This window comes from Haliotis rufescens, unplaced genomic scaffold, assembly GCF_023055435.1.
Source record: "Haliotis rufescens isolate VD_foot unplaced genomic scaffold, xgHalRufe1.0.p SCAF_6, whole genome shotgun sequence".
Lineage (NCBI taxonomy): Eukaryota > Metazoa > Mollusca > Gastropoda > Lepetellida > Haliotidae > Haliotis > Haliotis rufescens.
In genome coordinates, this window is record NW_025964334.1 from 25,618,304 (window position 1) to 25,641,932 (window position 23,629).

The 23,629-nt window shown below is 40.0% G+C and overlaps 2 protein-coding genes across 2 annotated transcripts in view; one reads left to right on the top strand and one right to left on the bottom strand.

The window, feature by feature from the left end:
• Positions 1 to 23: 23 nt before the first annotated feature.
• On the top strand, positions 24 to 5,254 carry LOC124111439 (28S ribosomal protein S21, mitochondrial-like). Its single transcript, XM_046471144.2, has 2 exons — positions 24 to 179; positions 4,877 to 5,254. Exons 1-2 carry the CDS (start codon positions 94 to 96, stop codon positions 5,052 to 5,054), a joined length of 264 nt encoding a protein of 87 aa, XP_046327100.1. The 5' UTR covers positions 24 to 93; the 3' UTR covers positions 5,055 to 5,254.
• A 3,007-nt stretch (positions 5,255 to 8,261) lies between these two features.
• LOC124111440 (plastin-2-like) overlaps positions 8,262 to 23,629 on the bottom strand; it is a 43,004-nt gene continuing 27,636 nt past the window's right edge. Inside the window, exons 3-14 of the mRNA XM_046471147.2 lie at positions 21,722 to 21,877; positions 21,038 to 21,207; positions 19,744 to 19,833; positions 19,065 to 19,272; positions 18,098 to 18,283; positions 17,736 to 17,810; positions 17,190 to 17,403; positions 16,109 to 16,285; positions 14,444 to 14,545; positions 13,114 to 13,226; positions 12,431 to 12,568; positions 8,262 to 11,074 (exon numbers count right to left, since the gene is read on the bottom strand). Coding sequence (XP_046327103.2) covers positions 10,862 to 11,074; positions 12,431 to 12,568; positions 13,114 to 13,226; positions 14,444 to 14,545; positions 16,109 to 16,285; positions 17,190 to 17,403; positions 17,736 to 17,810; positions 18,098 to 18,283; positions 19,065 to 19,272; positions 19,744 to 19,833; positions 21,038 to 21,207; positions 21,722 to 21,877 — 1,842 coding nt within the window. The 3' untranslated portion in view covers positions 8,262 to 10,861. The remainder of the gene's footprint in view (positions 11,075 to 12,430; positions 12,569 to 13,113; positions 13,227 to 14,443; positions 14,546 to 16,108; positions 16,286 to 17,189; positions 17,404 to 17,735; positions 17,811 to 18,097; positions 18,284 to 19,064; positions 19,273 to 19,743; positions 19,834 to 21,037; positions 21,208 to 21,721; positions 21,878 to 23,629) is intronic.

Genomic DNA, 23,629 nt, shown 5'->3' on the forward strand with positions numbered 1-23,629 from the left:
CTATTACTGTAGTTTCAGTGAACATGCGAGAATACTACATCAGTATAATTATATGTTTAGCGACAACCGTAATCTCGACTCTCACTTCCGAGCATGTCGCGAAATCATATTCGATTTTTCGCAAGGACGGTTCTTGTCAATAATAATGATATTGACAAAGCCCATGGGGTTCTTAACAGGTATTATTTGGATTCAAAGATTTAATGGATTTTTCTTTATAGTTTGTAATTGGAAATATTCAGATTCTTTTACAAATAAAATAGGTGAAATAGTCAAGGACGAATGTTTTGGGTAGGGTGACCTCTCATCATGCATATACAGTCAATGGGATATGGAGAATATAACGTTGCAGTATACTTTGCAATTTAATGGGAGCGGTAGCACTTCATCGGGTGCACCTTTTGCGGTTCAATAAATACCTCACCATAAAGATTCGTACTTGTAAGCCAAGATAAGTTAAGTTGTGACCTGACAATTTACCATGTAAAACTGTATGAGATCTGCCCACTGACGCGTACCATTGTGAAGAAAGGGGTATCGGGTGGTCCGTGACACATAGTACGATGGATATGTTCGTGTCGCCTTGGCTAACAACAAGTTCTAGTGGAGAGTTAAATAGCCCATAATAGTGTGTCCTGATGTGAGGTACCCGATGACTGTGAAAACGATGACAGCAAATTTGCATAGATAAAATGGAATACTTTGTGTACCCTAGAGAAAACTAACGACTAGTGTCATTCATTAAATGATTGTGAAAATTGAGACCCTAATGTAGTGATGTCACAATATGGCTGAAATATTACCGATGTGATGTTAAAGGGGCACTGATCTAACGGAATTCCCCGGACTGGTTGTTGCCTTTGTTATTGTTTTTTCCCCGTGAGTACCCGGATGATACGCAACGCAACTGAGCGTGACCAGAGACTGGGCTACCGTCTGCAAGGACATCTAAATAAACTTGGAGGCTGGAGGCAATATTTGTTTTACGCATTTTTGCATAAACACTGATTGGTTAACCGGGATCTATAAAGATTTCGACAAAGGGCGCATGTTAATTAATTTCTTCAACCTAAACAAACAGACAAAAAGAACGGCGGAGCTCATCGGATGTCGTCATTTGGAAATACCCCAGATGGTTATAGTTTAATACTAAAAAAAAGTATCCATGCAGTGAAAGAATTTTCGGATTTCGGATTGCGTCGATAATACGATATCTACTCCCTTGTTGTCATCCACGTTTTCTCGTATAACCCCTACACTTATGTATTTGTCGTCATTCACTTGATGCTCAGTTAATGAATTTATTACAGGTACAATTAGTGGTAGCACCACTTAGATTACCTGACAAAGGTTCAGATTTGGCATTTATTGTGTCTGGGGTAATTATTCAATCTAAATCCAGGTTTGAAGTGAGGTGAAATGTGTGTTATGTAATATGTACGTGGCAGACCAGCAAGAGGTGAATGATCAGTTGATTTACTTTTTTTTGTAAATCAACGGACCGTTCCTAGTCATCAAAGGATTAACAGAAAATACGTTGATTGATTAATCACTGTTATTTTGCACAGTGGATATGTCAAAAGTGAGTGTTTACATGTCTAGGTTTACTAAAACAAAGGGAATACACTCATATCATGGTGTGAAGTGCCGATGTAAAAACAACATACTTTGTTCAAAGGGTTAACTGATAATACGTTGATTGATTGATCATTGTTATCTATCACTCAATGTATTTTTTAGGAACTGTGGACGTTATGAAAATAGTTGTCACGTGGGCTTTCTCAGCTGACCCTTGAGACTTGACACCTATGTGAAACACCTGAAACAATCCAAGTGATCAGTTGAGAAACGGACACGGGTTAAAATATCCCCAAACGATACATATTTTTTAAAATATGTGATTGTTACAGAGACACGTGACATCGAATAAGTTTTTTTTGTACAGCTGCAGACGAGTGGGATATTGTTCCTTTGTGTGGATATTCATGGATACATTCCTCGAACAAGGAAGCTGCCCATATTTATACACATAAATTTGGTAGGTTGTAATTATGGTATTTGCATTTTGTTTTCCTTCATTTGCTGTAACATTGAACCGATTCGTCCTTGTTTCTCTACGTCTTGGTTGGGAAATTCTTCAATGCGCGATAGACGTTGTTTTCACAGGCCTTTTCCTTTGTAAGCGTGTATATATTACCGTCAATTTGTAAAACGTGATTCTCTCAGGCAATTTATAAAATGTGTAAATATTTCAGTCATTTTGACTAAAAAATCTGTCCAGATTCATTAAGACGATTAAAAGGGCCTACAAACATCACAACTGATTATTATGTAGGATTAGAAGCCAAACAGCATAGAAATGTACTTTTCAACGTAACATTTTCAGTCTCTTGGTGATGACATTAAACATCAAAATGTTTGGAATTCGTTATCATAATAATACAGATGGAAATGTTTTTCAGTCACTTTGTAAAATAACTGAATATTTAGGGGTTTAATAAATTTGAAAATGTTACACATTTTGACAGTAAAAAAATATACACACTATATAAAAGCAATGCTCAGGTGAAATATTTACTTTGTGTTGCAAGTCAAAATAGTGTAAACGAAAACCACAAAATTACCAAGCAAGTGTCTTATCAAAACTTCGTCACCATTACCGATGCTACCCACAAAGATACCTACATTTCCTTATTATCTCGAAAACTGTATTTCATTTTGTTGATCAATGTGACCATACGCCCTTATTACTACCCATACAAGTGACTAATGTGCTTACGAATTGCGCAGCAGAGGTCGCGAACTAGTCTACATTTCTGCTATACATCCGGGTACTCACTGGGAAAAAACAATAACAAAGGCAACAACCAGTCCCGGGGAATTGCGTTAGATCAGTGCCCCTTTAAATATTAACTCACTCACTAATGTAGTGATAGTTGACTCATTGACATACTACTTAATTTTATGGGATTGTTTATGGTTTTTCAGCATACTGTAAATGTAATGATAATATAACTAGCTGGATTTATATTGAGATAACTGGATAATCATAGCACTAGTCTTCACATTCTGTTGTACTTTAGCGTAGATGCAGACTGACCAGTGGCAATGCTTGAGATTTATTTGTACATTCTTTCTCCATGTAGGCCAATTCTTGAGTCTGAGAATATTTGATTTGGCCATGCTTACCTAGCTTTGACATGTTTATTTGTTTGTAATAAACTTCTTTCAAGGGAGCACGGGTGGCCCAGTCGTCTAAGGCCCCGCGATTCACTGTGCAGAGTTGCATCCTTTGGGCATGCCAGAAACCTATGATTGTGGGTTCAAATCCAAGTTCACCTAGATTATGTTTCTAGGTTTGTCAGCACCATACTCGTGCTCTTGGGTTTCACCGAAGTGGTAAACGTCTGTGACCTGCATCACTTCGGGCTTTCCTCCCACATTAAGCTGACACGCCGTGATATGACTGGAATAATGTTAAAAGTGGTGTTAAACCCAACTCACTCACTCACTAATTTCTTTCAAACAACTTTTAGAGACATCTTGTCACACCGACCTCTTAATAGTCTTATGGAAAACATGTGACAATGTAATGCAAAGATTTCTACAAAATTTAGGGCCATTTTCTCCAAATTAGCTGGAGTCACATACAAATTGTTTATTGTGGAAGCAATAGTTTCTGTACATATCTGATTTGTACATTCCAATCCAATTCAATGTCAGGAAACTTGCTTAATGCTGACAAAATTGAAGTTTGTAGTACATTTTTTTCTTCTACATTTTCTCAATAAGAAATGAGACCGCCTCCGTGGTCTAGTGGTAGAGCGTCCGCCCGGAGAGCGGAAGGTCTGGGGTTCGATCCCCGGCCGCGTCATACCAAAAGACGTTAATAGATGGTACTTGTTGTTACCCTGTCTGGCGCTCGGCATTAAGGGGCTAAAACAAGGACTGGTCGGCTGGGAGTCAGTATACTGTGTCTGAGTGGGATATTCATGTTAAACTGCGGCATGGTATCTCAGTGAGCTAGCACTATAAATCGGCATCAGTCCGGACTAGTACAAGCAGCCACACAAACACACACACACGTACATGCACGTCGTTATATAAGTGCAATAATCTTGGACGCGACGTTAAACCCCATTTCACGTTTTCAATTAGACAAGCTGCGTTAGCTCCCTTCATGATAATGTGGATTGGACAATTTGTTTAATAGTTAACATGGTTAACATGAGTACACTCTTATATGGCTTAATTTGTAGAAGGATTGTTGTATTGTAGTTGTTTCTTCCTTCCTACTCGAAGACAATTGTATCATTCCACTGGTAATGTAATTATGAATATATAAATAAATTGCAATAGATTCTGTGGCATTGGGATGATTACAGCAATTTTGTTTTGCGTTGGTTTCCATAAACAGAAAAAATTGACCATGCCCTCTAACAGACTACTGTTTCTTGATTGGCTGATGAGTGAATGTGCGGTGTTGTCAGTGAAGTGTTTCTGGGTTGGCTGATAAGAGAATGACAGGGCTTATCGGTGAAGATCTTATTGTTTATTGACATATTTATAAGAATTTGCTTCAATATGTATTTGTGTTTATCATTTGTTTATGGAGTTATAAAAGTAAAAAAACAGTATACACACTTTACACAGTTTACACACTGGTTTTTATGTTTTTTCATCCATAGACCCCAAAAAAGTTAATGTAATGAAATGTTTAGTACTTTTGTAAGGATGATAAGATGATGGAACCGCTATGAGATTGTACAGAGCATCATAGAGGGATTTTGTTAATTGGCATGCTGTTACTGCTATAGGTTAGGAGAACTACAAGATGACTAGAATCATTTATTACTTGTTGCCTCTATTATTTCAGGATCCTGAGAAATGAAAAGTTTTACGAGAATGTTCGACGGAAAGAATATTATGAGAAACCTACAGAAGCTCGTCGGAGACTGAGTTTTGAGAGGTGTAAAAGGATATACAATTCAGAGATGCAGAGAAAGATAGCATTTGTCATGAGAAAGAACAGGGTTGATCCATGGCTGAGATAGCAAGAGCACTGCAGTATGTCTGGATCAAGAGTGTGAAGACAGTATGACTGAAACTATTTCTCATGGACTGGTGACAACTGTCGGCCGAGTTCATCATGCAGTGTGTAGATTGTCATGGAGGAGAGAAGACTCATCACATCAAGAGGACATTGTTCTCCCACTTTCACTGTATTTGTAGCTATTAAACCATATTGCAAACATGTTGTCTTTGTTGTTTTGCTCATGGTAAAACCACAGAAGTTAAAAACATACATGCATTACTTTTAGGAAGCTCGAGCTGATACCATTTGTTTCCTCAATTGCTATTGTGAACAGTATTCCAGTTATATCACAGTGTGTCAGCTTAATGTAGGAGGAAGGCCCGAAGTGATGCAGGCCTTAGACGACTTACCCACGAGCATGGGTATGGTGTGGACAGTCCTACAAATATAATTGAGGCGAACCGTTATTCCAATCTCATTAAAATCAGACCTCAGTTTTCGCTACCGCTAAACAAAGATCTGAGGACATCCCATTAGGGGTCACGTCAGAAGACCTTTCATCCGACCAATCGGAGCATCGCTTACCAGATTATGAAAGTGACAGTCGGAATGTGATTTCTAATCATGCAACCTCGAAAACTTTAACCCTGAACGATAGTTACGGGTTTAACGACTGAATCCATACAATCTAGACCATCTATTAGCCATTCCAGAATGTTCTTTTGTTCAGGTTTCAAATCTGTAATCGAGAATTTGTCAAAATATGTTTCGAAGCGTAGTCGCCAATTTGAAATTGGTGCCGTAAAGCACGAGAAAGCTGCCTTCTGATTGGTCATTCCATTGGTCGGTCAAAGTTTGTGCAAGGTCAGTCTGACGTGACCCACAATGGGATGTCCTCAGATCTTTGTTTAGAGGTAGCGAGAACTTAGATCTGATTTTAATGAGATAGACCATTATTCGAATCCATGATCATAGGTGCTGGCCTACTCAAGGGATGTAACTCTGCATAGTTTGAAAAACGGGGGGCACATAGCGATGACCGTCTGTCAGCCGTCTGTTTTCCATTTCCGGAGCAGAACTCCCAAACTGTTGAACTTTTCTTGTTGAAACTTACTGTCTTGTGGGGAACTGGTGCCTTTTGTTGGTTGTATTTTTTTCCTTGTTATTTTGTTTTGTTTTCATGATTTTCATGATGAAAACATGTGGTCTTCTGTTTCGGGAGCAGAACTCCAAAAACATTAAATATTTACTGTTGAAACTTGCTCTATAGACCAGTCTAATGGGGAACTGGTGCATTTTGATGATTAAGGATTTTTATTTCTTAATTTCTTTTTATGTTTCATGATGGCAAGTTGGGCTTCACTGAATGTGAGGGTAGTGCTTGTTTCTAGAGCAGAACTCAAAAAATGAATATTTCTTGATGAAACTTGCTATGCAGATCAGTCTAGTGGTGAACTGATGTCTTTTGATTATTATTTATCCCCTGCCGGGCCAGAATGGCCGAAGGGGGATTATGTTGTGGCGCAGTCCGTCCGTCCGTCTGTCTGTCTGTCCCACAGAGGGTACTCAGCTTGTGAAATTGTGAGAGCGGGTACTAAGCTTGCGAAATCATCTTCTCCTACAGTTTCCAGAGAATATGCCTGACACTCTACACACAAGATGTCGACATGTTGATGATACGCATATCGCAGTCCCGTTTCATTTCGACTAATTTTGACAGAGTTACTGCCCCTGTTTTACGGAGCTTCATTTGCCTAATTGTGAGAGAGGTACTAAGCTTGTGAAATCAACTCGTTAAAAGAATTCATGCGGGGGATGTTGTGCTCTCAGAGAACTTTTGTTTTATATTTTCATGATATGTTGGACTTCACTGAATATGAGGGTAGTGCTTGTTTCTAGAGCAGAACTCAAATGTTGACTATTTCTGGATACAGATCCGTCTGGTGGTGAACTGTCTTTTTGTTTATTGCTCTTGTTGTCAGTGAAATGTAGCCCCCAGAAAGTCCTTACAATAGTACAGTACTGGAATAAGATAACTTGGCATATTTTTAATTCCAATTTGGTAAGGGGGGCACGGGTGGTCCAGTCTTCTAAGGCGTCGCGATTGGCTGTGCAGAGATGCATCCCTTGGACTGGCCAGAAACCTATGATTGTGGGTTCGAATCCTGGTTCACCCCGATTATGTTTCTAGGTTTGTCAGCACCATACCTGTGCATCACTTCGGGCTTTCCTCCCACATTAAGCTGACACGCAGCTATATAACTGGAATACTGTTAAAAGTGCCGTTAAACCCAACTCACTCACTCACTTACCTATGTGTCGGACAAGGTGATGGATAGAATGGGTGGTTAGACTTGGTTCATTGTGTATCAGTATACCCTGACGGTGTAGAACAATGCTCATGACTATCAGTGGTTTGTCTCATCCACTAATCAGTCTAATCAGCGGACAAGTCGTCAAAGCCTCCACACTTGATTGTGCAGAATTGCGTCCTTTGGGCATGCCAGAAACCTATGATCATGGGTAAGTAACTTAGAATCCTGGTTCACCCTGATTATGTTTCCAGGTTTGTCAGCACCATACACGTGCTCATGGGTTTGTCCAAAGTGGGAAATGTCTAAGGCCTGCATCACTTCGGGCTTCCCCCTGCTCAAGCTGACACTGTCATATAACTGAGATAGTGACGTCAAGCCAAAGTCACTCACTCTCGCTAATCCCTTGTACATCATTTACAGGCCATTGTCATGTAGCTGGAATATTGCTGAGCATGGCGTAAACAAAAACACAAGACAAACTCTGAAATTCAAGGCCTTTTCAAACCCTGTGCTGGGTGATTAACTTGCAACGATTCCTTGCAGATAAATATTGTTGAGAAAACTGTCCCATGTGTTGCTAGGTTGAGCGAGTAGGGTAAATACCACTTCTAGCAATAATCTAGCTATAACATGGCAGGATACACCAGAAATACCTAACATTGTACCCATGTGGGGAATCGGAACCAAGGCCTAGTGCTTTAACCACAAGGCCACCCTGCCTGCCTCTGTATGAAGCCTGAGCCTATAAAGGTACACTGTAAAATTTGTATTATCACTATCATTCCACTTGTAATTCCTGAATGTTGTTTTGAGATGTCCAGTTATCAGCTTATTGTCGTCCACTTTGCTGGGGTACATCTAGCAGCAACCGACAGGGTTGTCGACACCAGGAAAAGACAACCAACCCACAGTTCATCTTATTTGTTTTGTTTTATTAAGAAACCATGATTTACTTATACAGTCACCAAACAGTTTGCAACAAGTGACACAATTTGGAGGTGTGCCCATGTATGAGGACCAACACACAGTAGACAACTGGGAGGCACATGGAATGGCCAGTAGCTTGTTGCCAGTTCAACAAAACAACTTTGACTCAATTCTTAAGTAGTTCTTAAACACTTTGATTCCTCGAATAATGTCAATTATCACAATTATTTTGGAGAAATGTTACAAAGAAATCAATTTCATTGTAAAATTGCAATAAATACAAATTGTGTTGTAAAATGGTCCCTCTCTAAAATCTGGATCACACACGACATCAACTGGTCCCAATTTCAGAAGTGCTGCAACTGCATTCCCTAGGGTGACTTCTGTTGATGACAGACTTCATACCTCCTTCATCGGACATATTATGTGTAACCATGGAGACACAGCTATCTGCATCCTAATCTTCCTCTTGCAGTAGTTACTAACACAAAAGCCTGGTTATGTAATAAGTTAAAATGGGATACATAAACCTCTGATCTAAGCTCTGATGAATTATATAGTCAACAATATTTGTCCATTAGCAAAATATCAGATCATGGTGCATGAGTTAGTGTAAAACAAATAAAATCTACAAAATGAAAATATTGTTCATCAACCTGTACAAGTCGTAAACATGGCCCCTGGATCCATGGTAACAGCTCTACCATATCACTCTGTATGGAGAAGTCTAAGTCTTCACTAATGGTTAGTTGGTCCTGCTTAACATGGCATTGATACATACAAATATGTATTGCTTGACGGTTCACTACGAGGCAGATGGCTACAACAAGGCATCACTATCAACAAATGATCGTCATCAACAGTGAAACGAGAACAATATCCGTGTTGAAACAAATAAAGCATAAAATGGATTTGCTAAATGCAAGTATTGCTGATAATTGGTATTTTAAAGATGATACTCTTGACAATACAAGCTTTGCTATTTGTGCATCCGTTAAGCATTACCAAGGTCAGGAAACAATCATCAATTGAAAATGATGCATGCATGACAAATTACCCTTAAACAATAAACAAACTGGTCAACAAAATTTGATCCATGCACATCTTCCCCTTTTCAATTCTTGGCTTCAACTATAAACAGCTTTAACATTTTCAACAAACATGGTTTAAACTCAGATAAAATGCCTGCATAAACATATACTTCCACCTGTGACCTCTAACATGGCGACCAAACATACACATACAATCATAATAAATGTCACTACATAAAAAATAATACATCTCCTTTTTAAAGGTAGCCTTTGTCTTTAAATTGATAAGAAGTGAAAACTTAACATTAAAAACATACAACTGTATAAATCAACATATTTCTACATTTAGCCCCCTTAAAATATATTATGTTTTTGGTCTTTTGGTTCGGTCTAAAATGACGCAACTATGCAGTAAAAAATTATTTTTTTTGACAAGCTCATTTGCATGACACCATAAATCATATTTTGGATGAAAACATTCTTCTGTATTAGAATTATCCCAACACACAACCTACACAGCCGTCCTGTGCAGTTTGTACGTTCGCTTTTGGAAAAGCAGGTCAGAGTTACCTACCCTTTGTTAAAATCAAAATAAGAAAGCCTGACAAAGGTGTTGAAAATAATGCAGCCACAGACCAGAAATATATACTTTTATTTTTATTGGGTGGGGGGGCCCTTAACTTTGATATATCAGCATTTTCAGTCTTGGGTTTCAGCAGGTCAAGTTTATGGCAGTAAATAGGACACGGATGACCTTGGACCAGGATATGATGTTCTACCAACTACTGGTATTTGATTTGGGGATAAAAATCCATGAACAGAAACAGTTGAGGAAAACAAATCCTCAGGCTCTATCATGTGTGGTTATATGAATCATTTTGGAATCACATTTGTATGCAGGTAGTTTTAGGCAAACATGTTGAAATAGGGTTGAGACAAAATTACATATAAATTGATGTTGATATATCACAGGCACTTGCATGGGCTTATGCCTCAAGTGGACACATTTCTAGCATCAGTTTCTCGTATGATGAAAGCAGGTTAAGTTTAGGTGTTTAGGCAAGTATCTATACAAGAAATTTGTTTCATTCTATCGAAAAAGCACATCAATAAATTATTTTGCTTTTGTTTTTAACCAACAAAAGGATGTGAATTATGCAAAAATGATAGGCAACACACAGAGAAATTAAGATGGGCTGATACCTGTACACAATGTCAATACTTGGAATTATAGTAATATATCGGTCTACTAGCAAGTTCTTCCCGGCAACAATGAGCCTTACACTGCATGGCAGAGATGACACATCATGGTCACACCTTCTTTTCTACAAAATTCTGCTGTTAAAACATTCCTTAAGTTCAAAACAAATTCTTCCCAATGTTCATTGTATTAACAGGTCTATGAAAAATGGAACAAATTTGCAATATGAAACTTGTATATTTTGTGCAATATATTTAGGTGTAAATCAAGTATTTGACACCATCTCTTCCAGCGTGGAGATCTCTCCCAAGCAGTGCCTCCTCCCCACTCGACACATAGCTGCAGGCGTACTTCACTGTAAACCCTGCATCATTGGCTTGGCGGCGTCATTCACCTTGCCATCCTGCCTCTCACGCAGGTAGGGGTTATCGATGGTCATAAGGCAAGCAAACACTGTCATCACCATATTCTTCTTCCCCTCTACAATATCCTCTGGCAGGGCGTACACTCGTGCACCAATCTTTCTTGCTAGTGAGATAGCATATTTAGCGTTGTTCAGGCTTTTCTGTAATGCAGATCATGTTAGGATGTGAATTCAATCTAACATTTCATCAGCATCAATGCAGCATGTATATAGAACGGTATCACATGTTCTTCAAATGGCCAAATATGTATTGTTATTGTGCAGGTGTATCTGAATAGTTGAGCAGTAAAAAAAAGTGAGTGAGTGAGAGTATGGTTTTTATGCTGCTTTTCCCAATATTCCAGCAATATCACGGCCTGGGACACCAGAAATGGGCTTTACACATTGTACCCATGTCGGGAATTGAACCCGGGTCTTCGGCGTGATCAGCGAATGCTTTAACCACTAGACTACCCGACTGCCAATCAATCTGTAAGACTCAGATCCATGGTTGGCAGATTTTAATTTTGAGACACATTTACTGTGCTTAGCATGTCTCATTTTGTATGTCATGGCAGTCAGTGTGTGTCTGTTGTTAAACAAAACACTCGGCAATAGTCCAGATACATGATGGCAGCCTGTAAATAATCAAGTCTGGACCAGACAATCCAGTGATTGATATTGTGAACAACAATCCAGCAGTAGAACCTAACAGTTTTAGTCCACTAGTCCTTATAATGACAACATATAGCAAAACCCTTAAAAATGGCAAATTTCTACTAGTCCTTATGATACCTTAACTTTTGGGAAGTTTGGCAAAGACTACAGGATGAGTGCCAATTTCTAAGGCTGTGACCCATGCCGTTGGGGCACGATGATAGGGCATGACATCACATGAACATCTGCTGCATGTAAAGTCACACATAATATACTGTTCATAGACCATTTGCTGCATCTTCCCGAGGCAAGGGAGTTAACTGACCATCCAGTTTCCACCCTTGCCGAACTAATCTAGAATTCCTGGGCTTGATTGTAGCGCCACCAGTGGCTATTACGAGTTATGTCCGTTCTATGTCCCTCCTAATTACCAATCAGATTTCACCTCTCTTATCACTTGCATTTACTTCAATCAAAATGGCATCACCAGTGACGATAATCAACATCTATACTGGAATAAAACGGGGCTTACTTTGCGACGTGCATCAAATCTTATGAGCACCTTGATTAAAAAACATGAACAGATTTGGAAAACATCTGTTTACAAACCGGATGTTGTGTTCGTAGTTACTTGATTTTGACTCGACTATGCATAGACTCGTCAGTACAGCCAAAATATAACTCCATAATTACAACCTGGTTCGGCAATGGTTGAAACTGGACTTTTATAGTCAGTTAACTTCCTTACCTCGGGAAGATGATTTGCTGGTTGAGAAATAAAAGCTTGATGCATTTATATCTAAACTATAATGTGTGATGTCCATGGTTTGCATGTGAAAGTGTGTATGAGTGGGGACCTACCATCTCCTCCGACTCTGCCTGGCTGACCAGTTCCCAGTTGACAACTCCTGGCCTGATCTTGTCAATTATTTTCAGTACTACTATCCCATCCTGGATGATGGGATCATTGAAGCTCTTGATCTTGTAAGCGCCTTCCAGCTGAAACATCATCACACCATGTCATTTACAGGCTCCAACATCAGGACGAGACACAAACTGCTGGTCGCCTGGAATCCATGGTCAAGGCAACATGGGGTTATTGCACTTATATAGCCACGTGCATGCACTTGTGCCTGTGTGTGTGCATGCTTGTATTAATTAGCCTGGACTCAAAGTTCTAGCCTACTGAGACACAATGCCGGAAATAAACATGGATACCCCATTAAGACACTGCATACTGAGTTATTCCCTTAATGCTGAGCACCAGGCAGGGTAACAACAAGTATCATCTCTTAATGTCTTTTGGTATGACTAGGTCTCAAGGCAGATGCTCTATCCATGGAGGCTACAATAACAGATATCATATCATGGGAACCAATTTTATCCTTCATCCCTATTCAACATGAAACTGTGCATCATGATGGTGGTGAGTGAGTGAGTGGATGAGTGATCTTCGGCCTGACCAGTGAACGCCTTACCTGGCTACCCCACGGCCCTGATATTGGAATGGCTGGAAATATTGTCAGTGTTTTCAGTGTCCTTACCCTGTGGTTTGCCCAGGTGACAATCTCTTGGTCCGGGATTGGCTTGTTGTCATTGTCAGCCAGCTGGGTGAGCATCTTTAGGGTGTAGGCTCGCATCAACTGCCACACCAGCGCTGCACAAACACACACAATAGGTGAAAGCTAGGAATCATATACAACAAATGTTAAGGACTGTATTCTGGTCCCTAATTTTGAGTCAAAATGATTATCAAAAGAGAAACTAAAAGTCATCTATATTCCCCTCCCATTGTCCAATCTTAAAGACAATGATATATGTGCAAAGTTTCATGTAGAAGTACATAACAGAACTGAGGTAAAATTGTTAAGACTGCTTCCATTCAATTCAAGTCTAAATTGATACAAGAGTGAGTGAGTATGGTTTTACGCCAATTTTAGCAATGTTCCAGCAATATCATGCCGGGGGACACCAGAAATGGGCTTCACACATTGTACCCATGTCAGGAATCGAACCCGGGTCTTCGGCGTGACGATCGAACACTCTAACCACTAGGCTACCCGACTGCCCCCAAGAGTCATCAGAAGATGTCAAATCCCCCTGGCCCCCACTAATTCGAAAGAACAAATCATCTGTCTGTTACTTAAGTCCAACTTGATGAGAGAATTTCTATCTCTACATGAGCTGCTAATGAGCTATCAAAACTATACTAGTGAATTAGGATTTGGAACTTTGTATTTCTATGTCAGGTACACACCACTATGAGCAGAGTCAAACTCTAACTTGCTGCCATGGACACAGAAAAATATCAATTCTAAAAATCACTAAATAGCAAAAGGTACCATTTGACAACCTGGTCTTTGTGTGTGCACAGTTTCAAGAAAGAGTACTAGTTTTAGAGATATTGTCCGGACAAACACACTCAAATGTCAGGTGATATAAAGTTTCATTCATTTGTTTTTGATACACTTTTAACACAAGAGTCTGTATGACCTTTAAATAATTGTAATGTTGATCAATAATATTCATAAAGATATTTCAGCGAAACTTGAAAGGAATAGTTTATTAGTTTAATCCCTGCTTAGTTTATCAAATATCCTTTAATCGTTTCAACACTTTGTGGTTTCGTAAACCAAACACACAGACACAAGCAGTAGGACACTCCTACCAAACCTTGACATTCTCAACCCTTTCTAATGGTTTTGTTTATTGCTCAACATTACCATACATACTACTCAACATATGCTGAGGACAAAGCTAGTCAGTTATCTTTAGTCAAAGATGTGGTCCCAGTACATGATCTCCTGACAAGTAGCGAAGTACGTCAAGTGGAGATACATTTGGAATAAGACTGCCTTATAACAGCAAACCTACCTAGTGTGATTGTTGGATTTCCCTCCCGAATATCCTCTCCTCCAATGTTGACGACAGACAAATGGATCGCCTTAGCCAGTGTGACTGCATAATTACAGTTTTCTGAAAGAGTCAAAGTGTCAAAGTAGTGTCATGAAATCACAGCGACCACATCCAGTGAACTACACAGTAACACCATGCTTGTTGTTTCCCGTTATACTCAGCACTACTCCAGCTATATGGAGGCATGCTGGAAATAACAAGTCTGGACCAGATAACCAAGTGATCCATGGATAGACACAATTAACCAAGTCGCAAAGTCTGACAACTCGATCTACTACACCAGCTATATGGAGGCATGCTGGAAATAACAAGTCTGGACCAGATAACCAAGTGATCCATGGATAGACACAATTAACCAAGTCGCAAAGTCTGACAACTCGATCTACTACACCAGCTATATGGAGGCATGCTGGAAATAACAAGTCTGGACCAGATAACCAAGTGATCCATGGATAGACACAATTAACCAAGTCGCGAAGTCTGACAACTCGATCTACTACACCAGCTATATGGAGGCATACTGGAAATAATAAGTCTGGACCAGATAACCAAGTGATCCATGGATAGACACAATTAACCAAGTCGCAAAGTCTGACAACTCGATCTACTACACCAGCTATATGGAGGCATGCTGGACATAATAAGTCTGGACCAGATAACCAAGTGATCCATGGATAGACACAATTAACCAAGTCGAGAAGTCTGACAACTTGATCTACTACTCCAGCTATATGGAGGCATGCTGGACATAATAAGTCTGGACCAGATAACCAAGTTATCCATTAGTAGACACAATTAACCAAGTCGAGAAGTCTGACAACTCGATCTACTAAAAATCAGTCTGGACCAGAAAACCAAGTGATCCATTAGTAGACACAATTAACCAAGTCGAGAAGTCTGACAACTGGATCTACTACTCCAGCTATATGGAGGCATGCTGGAAATAATAAGTCTGGACCAGATAACCAAGTGATCCATGGATAGACACAATTAACCATGTCGCGAAGTCTGACAACTCGATCTACTACACCAGCTATATGGAGGCATGCTGGAAATAATAAGTCTGGACCAGATAACCAAGTGATCCATGGATAGACACAATTAACCAAGTCGCAAAGTCTGACAACTCGATCTACTACACCAGCTATATGGAGGCATGCTGGAAATAATAAGTCTGGACCAGATAACCATTTGATCCATGGATAGACACAATCAACCAAGTCAGTGACATAAAAACAAGCTAACTAGTTTCATCTTCTAATTAACAAATCATCATGTCACACCAGTTTCATTCTGATGTTCATATACATGAAGAGTAATTACTGACAGTAAGAGTCAAATCAAAAATGATAAACTTGGCACAGTAAATTGAAATAAAGTTACATATTGTATCATGTCTATGCGCTTGGAGCATCCTTATGGATTTAGTACAGCGCCATATAAATGCATCATCATCATCATCATCATCCTCATCATCCTTAAAGAAATCCTTTGAAATGTACACAAAGGTCTGAAACTTCCACATACTGGGTGTGTGGGACATTTAGTTGATGAGTTACACATACAAGACTCTTCTGTAGTGTATAAGATAAGATGGTTGTCTGTTGAGATATGACTTCTTACCTAGTTTCTCAAAGTTGACTTTCATCTTGTTGAACTTGTCTATAACTTTAGCCCAGTCCACCAAGTTTGGCCTGATTTTATCATACAGTTTGAAAATAACAAGACCATTGCCGAGGTCACTGTACAAGTGGTTGACGAAAGGTGACACGCCGAGGCTGTTCATCCAGTTACGGTACGCTGCAACATAAAATTCCCAATGGACAACATACCAACAGTGAAGACCAAGCTTGAAAGACTGACATCAAACTTTGACACATTGGGAAAAAATTCAACATTTTTGTTTGTATAGTTATGACTTCCATTGATAAATTCATTGATTAAGTTATATCGCAATACCAATTTAAACAAAACTGTAATAGTAATCTGAATTACATTTCATATTGTGTTTCAGTTTATGTCCAGAATGACAACTGACATCAGGAGTAAATGGAATTTTACAAACTGAAAATATTGATATTCTAAACTACATCATAACTAAATCTTCAGAGGTTGTTACAAAACCAAATTCAGTAAAAGATAGTCAGTCATCTAAAAACAACAATAACTGTTAACAATGCAGTGACTTTCACATACAATTCACTCCCCATGAAGTCCAGATAAACCAGTGATTGATATTATGAGCAATGCCCCAGGTTGTCAGGGTAAGAAGACACCCAGGTCACAGTTCCTGATAACCGATCTATTCAGACGTCTTGTGAAACAAAAGAGGTTCCAAAGAACTTAATTTCACCCAGAATTCTCATGGGGAACAACTTGCCTGTAGTATGTGCAGGGATTTATCGATGATTCCAAACTAATTGCCTTTGGCAAGCATTCTTGGAAAAAAAAAGTAATTTTGATCATATTTCATATTTTCTAAAATTCAGAGGTATTTAGCTGATTTCAATGGAATAATGTAAAACTGAGGGAAATAACCTTAACTGGTCTTGAAATCAGTGAAGTCACCTCTAATAAACTAAGTTGAAAATTATTTATTTGAGAATTATTTGAGACATTTCCAGCAGACTTGAGGCCAAACATCAGCCTTTTATAAGGTCTTGATAAATCCCTGGAGTGATAATGTTTGCAAGCATTAACTCACTCTTCTCCTCTCTAGTTTCTTCATGTACTTCTCCCAAATCAATATCTTGCCCTGTTCCATCCAGTGAGGGATATGTGTTGAACAAGTTGGCAACATATGCTAAATTAAGCTTAGGATTTCCGGTGACAATGTCCCTAGCTGTCACAAAACTGCGACAGCCAATTTTGTCAGATTCACACAAAACACTTTCAGCCCGTTCCTGTAAGTCGCCTATCTGTAAAGCAAAAGCAGACATTTCTCTCAGTTCCATTTCTACCATAATATTTAAATGATAAAATGCATTCCAAAAGGGCAAGGTCGAAAGTAGGTCTACAAAACAACTGTAAAACATCATTTTTAAACAATTAACCCTTCATTTGTCCATTCATTCTTTTACAGGCTCACAAATATAGAACAGCGATAGGTCCTATTTTTCAATAGCCGACAGGAACATTTCCACGACATGTTTATTATTTACAGGCATTTTGTCTCGTGGAGCATAGTATGAACTTTCTACGTAAAATTTAGGTCCCTATCATTGCACATTATCAACGTGTGTCAACTGACCTGCATAGGTGTTAACGTGACACCTGTGCCGTCTGGGGCAATCTGTGTTAGGAGATAGCTGTAAGCTTCAGAGTCCTGAAAAATCACACAAAGCATATTACACTCACTATAGAAATATGTCTGTTCGGAAAAGGTACGTGTGAGGTGATAATGAGGGTGTGCACTTGCTAGTCCTGCCATGAGTTTTGGAAACATATCACCAAATAATTTACTTGAACATTTACATACCTGGTATGCTTCAAAATGGGTTTGGTGATGATTTGGGGGTGGGGGTTCACCTCTTACGACAAGCCTATGTTCTGAATCCAAGCCTATGTTCTGAATCCCTGCCTATTAGGTGCTAGGGTGTATCCCTTCTATACCTTGATGTCCTCACTGAAGTTGTTGATCTGTCTCGAGCATCCAGAGTTCCTCAAGTGGTAGTTGACCCAGCGGAGAAGCAATGCCTCGGGGGACAACTTCTTCAGGTCAGATATATCCTCACCCTCCTCCAACAGGAGAACCAGCCCGGGATGGTGGGTCAAGTCAATGTCCGACAACAAACCAATCTACAACAAAATTAACCACATGTTAAACTCAAACTCAGAAAATCATGTGCTTCTTTAAATATACAAATTATTTAAAATATTAGATGCTTGGAATGTTTTAGTTAAATTTATCTTATACAAATACCATTTACCATGTTTACAGTAATACGGGATACTATTCGTATCCCGATACTATGGGTGCGATACTATTCATATCACGATACAGCACTTTCATTTCATAAGTTGATATTCTTTCTTTTCACAAGTGAATCAGAACCCTGATTTATTTCTTCATAAATGTCAGTGATTGAAGATGGGATATTGTAGGACAGAAACATATGGGCTAGCGGGCACTGTGCATGTAATGCTATTTAGAGCCAACGGGGGAATACTAGAGAATCTGTGTAAGCTGGTTGTTAACAGTTTGTTATCGTTCACATGTTTTAACACCACTATGACTTGTAGTTACACCACTTCTAGCCAGGGGGGGCACGGGTGGCCCAGTCGTCTAAGGCGCCGCAATTCGCTGTGCAGAGTTGCGTCCCTTAGGCACGCCAGAAACCTATGATTGTGGGTTCGAATCCCGGTTCGCCCCGATTATGGTTCTTGGTTTGTCAGCACCATACCCGTGCTCGTGGGTTTCACCGAAGTGGTAAACGTCTGAGACCTGCATCACTGCGGGCTTTCCTCCCACATTAAGCTGAAACGCTGTGATATGACTGAAATACTGTTAAAAGCGGTGTTAAACAAGACTCACTCACTCACTCAGTTCTAGCCAGGACAAGTAGGAGGTCCAACTCACTCTGATAATCTGCCAGATCAATCCAAGGACCAGGTGAATGGTCCCCTTCTCAATATCCTCTGCTCCGATGTTCACAATACTGCAGCCAATGGACTGGGCAGAGTTTAAGGCTAGAGTCAAGTTCTCATGTTTCCTGAACACGTCTAGGTTTGTCTTGTTGATTGTACGTTCATCGATCAAGTCTTCTTCCGTCTTGTTCAGCAGCTTGCTACAAAATTACATTATGACATGTAAGGGTAGAACAAATATAGTATACCGTATGATGACACCGGAAACAGCACATATACATAGGGATTTACTGGATGCACCATACTGTGTCCTAAATGCACAAAATTTAAAAATGGACGAAAATACTATCAACTTTTTAAAGCCTAAAGGGTTAAATACTGATGCCATAAAAACTTGCAGTTAACCATGGAGGCTATGAAAATCGTTATTATCTTCTGTTATGTTCATTCATGCTTTTCATCAAATCTGTTGTCCAGCGTATTCATTTTATTCTCAAGGCATATAATACATATGAAGCGTCTAAACACCAAGGGGAGTAACTCCAACAACACTGATTGATCACAAGGTGACAGAAAACTAGAGATTGGCTTTACGCTGAAATTGTATTAATTTGAAGTTGTTGTTAAAAAACACACCATTACTTCATTCCCTTATTTTGCACAGGACTTACCACAGAAGAATGCCATCTCGGCATTGTACACAGAGTGAGTCCCCACTCAAGGGCAGGTATGTTTTGCAGTCTGGATCATCTTGAAGTGACCTGAAACAGTTATATTTATTAACATATGCATGTTGAGCAGGGTTGCAACTTCACCAAATACATTTACCAGTGAGGTGAGAGGCTTTGTGTGATATTGGTGAGGTGAAGGGAATGTTGTCGAGAGGGGTGGGTAAGATGAGTGGGACTGGGGTGGGTGAGGTGAAGGAGATGTTGTTGGGTGGGGTGGGGTGGGGTGGGAGCTGTGAAGGAGATGTTGTTGGGTGGGATGGGTAAGATGAGTGGGACTGGGGTGGGTGAGGTGAAGGAGATGTTGATAGGTGGGGTGGGGTGGGGTGGGAGCTGTGAAGGAGATGTTGTTGGGTGGGATGGGTAAGATGAGTAGCACTTTGTGCAGTGGGGTGTGTGAGGTGGATGGGCTGTTGTTGGGTGGGGTCCAGTGGAGTGGGGTGGGTAGGGTTGGGGTGGGGTGGGAGAGGTGAAGGAGATGTTGATAGGTGGGGTGGGGTGGGGTGGGGTGGGAGCTGTGAAGGAGATGTTGTTGGGTGGGATGGGTAAGATGAGTAGCACTTTGTGCAGTGGGGTGTGTGAGGTGGATGGGCTGTTGTTAGGTGGGATCCAGTTGAGTGGGGCTGGAGAGGTGAAGGAGATGTTGTTGGGTGGGGTGGGTAAGATAAGTGGCACTTTGTGCAGTGGGGTGTGTGATGTGAATGGGCTGTTGTTGGTTGGGGTCCAGTTGAGTGGGGCTGGGGTGGGGTGGGGTGGGGTGGGGTGGGGTGGGAGAGGTGAGGGAGATGTTGTTGGGTGGGGTGGGTAAGATGAGTGGCACTTTGTGCAGTGGGGTGGGTAAGATTAGTGGCACTTTGTGCAGTGGGGTGTGTGATGTGAATGGGCTGTTGTTGGGTGGGGTCCAGTTGAGTGGGGTGGGGTGGGGTGGGGTGGGGTGGGAGAGGTGAGGGAGATGTTGTTGGGTGGGGTGGGTAAGATGAGTGGCACTTTGTGCAGTGGGGTGGGTAAGATTAGTGGCACTTTGTGCAGTGGGGTGTGTGAGGTGAATGGGCTGTTGTTGGGTTGGGTTGGGTAAGGTGAGTGGGAGTTTGTAGGGTGGGTCGAGTGAGGTGAAAGTAATGCTGTTGGGTGGAGTGGGGTGGGTAAGGTGAGTGGCACTTTGTGCAGTGGGATGGGTGAGATGAAGGGTAGAGTGTTGGATGTGAGTTCTGTGTTGGAATAATGCAAATGGACTCACGTGTTAATCCAGTCTGAGAAGGCAACAAGTTCAGAGTCCTTGACTGTGTGTGTAGTTCCGACTGTGGAAGCCTGGGACACACCCTCATGGCTGCGGACTCCTTGTTTGGGGGCTACAGATGTCTTAAACTTCAGGCCGAAGTTACGTTTTTTCAGTTCTTCAATATATAGCTGGAATCATGAAAAGCACTGTGCAACAGTCAAATAACATACAAATAATTACTCTTAACAAGATCAGTATGGTCTGACCGTAATTCGTTCTGAGAATGGCTTCATTTGTACATCCAATTATGCTATTAAAAGTATTCAAGACTAGACCAGTTTCAATATTCCTTATCGATCTCGTTATGGACCATAATCTTTTGTCAATGTCATCACACATTTATAGATGAAACCTGTGAAAATCCAGATTAGAACTGGTCTTCAGCAACCCATGCTTGTTGTTTAACGGGGTCAGGTGGTCAGGCTTGCTGACTTGGTTGATGCATGTTATCGTATACCAACTGTGTAGATTGATGTTCATGATGTATCACTGGATTGTCTGGTCCAGATTTCATTATTTACAGAACGCCGCCATATAGCTGCAATACTGCTGAGTAGCATTGAAAACAAACAAAACATAAGATGAAAATAATGGTAATTGTAATAAATATATATTTAACAAACTTGATCTGATTCCTATTACCTTTTCAAACTCTCCCATATCCAGCTTCCCATTGGCATCAGCATCATATCGCTGTACGATATCTCTGATTTCATAACCAGCCAGTTTGATGCTGCATGCTGCAAGTGCCTCTTTGATTTCATCCATGGAAATACTGCCATTGCCATCTTCGTCCACCTGCAAAACAGGACATCATCATCAGACACAGCTTCAAATACCGTATTCAACGTAATAAGCGCCCAGGACGCTCTCAAAATTAGAAATAGGGGGCTCTTATTAGAATATTATTTTGGTGGAAAAAACAGAGTTGAAAGATAAATTTTGTGGTTTATGCTGACGGCCTGACTGTTTATATACGACAGATATTTTTTTCCAGAATTTAATTGCCCATAGTTAAGGGTGCATATAACACACGAGTGCGTATTATACACGAATAAATAAGTCTTGCGTACATTGATCAATCGGAAGGGTGCTAATTGGGATTGTTCACTTGCCAATATATTAGCAAATATCGCCATGGGCGCTTATTACATCAAATACGGTATAGGACTTATTTAAACCTTTCGTGTGTAGGGATTATTATTTAGGGGTGTGAAAAAAAGTATCAAAAGTCAAACCATATGTTTTGCAATATGTATCAGGGATAGAAATTAACCTAGGAAATCTACTAGCTTGAGTAGTGATAACATATAGGAACATCCCAAAATGATCAGCAATATGGATACCTTTAACATTAGCGAAACTGTCTTGGGCCAGCGTTTATTTCTATCCCTTATATAGTTATATATGCATTGAACGACTTAACAAAACCACCTCCTATCACACAAAGACATACACACATCAGGTGTAGAGCCAACTGGTCAAATTCAACTAGTCAGCAGTTCATGTAGGGCTGGTAGTTCAGTTAAAATCAATACATTTTAAGAGAAATCAACTAGTTCCTAAAGATTTTCACCAACCTCTGACTAATGGACTAGTTGTATGTGTATCTCCACATTTCAAATGAAACATATCCTTATGAATCTTCCACAAGTTGGTTACTTTGAAAAATATATTCATCATGGAAATGACAAAGATTTGACTTTGTCAAAGAAAAGAAAACAGCAATTATCTTAACTACTTTCAAAATCGAAAATGATTTTATGAGAGCATGGGCTGGTTTCCCTTCACAAACAAATCAAAAGTTAACGTTTTACTGGTTATAATCTGGAGATGGTTTCTAGTAGCAAGTGCCTTCCTGCCTGCCTGCCTGATGTTTGATTCCTGACTCAGCCTACAGTCAACATGATTCATACACTGGAATATGGCAGCTTGCTGCCCTAATCTCAATAACACAAGTTTATTTGATCAATTTGTGTGGTATTTTGGATGGTTGCTGAGGAAAACTCACAGTATGCGATAAGCACCTCTGGCTGGTGAATATTGATTTGGTATCCCACTGGTCAACTGCTCTGGGCTACAGAAGCGTGTGTTTATATGTGTTATCTTACACTTTTGTGTAAGTAGAAACTATGGAAGTAAAAACTGAATTATTGCTATTATCTCTTTACAACCACTGCACTAAAGACTTACATATAGCCCTTGAATTTGTTTTATTACACATTAGATTTCTGATTTAAAAATACATTTTTTGAACTTTTTAAGTAGCTAGACTGGCCTATTTTTTAATATCTAGGCTGGTTTTGATCAAATAAAATATTCCTCAGTCACACTGCAGAACTATCTGCACCGTTTCCAAGTGTTGTGTAGGACAGTTCTTAGATCAATGTTTCAGTGAGCTATTTGGGTAGCTTCAGAAGAATGTCAGAGCCCCAAGCAGTCACGGAAGTCCTCAATGGAACTGATTGATTGACTGGAGTGCCAGGCAGTTTCAGAAATTAGCTGGGTTGGCAGAACACTCACTGAGCAAACAGCCGTGCAATGATATCC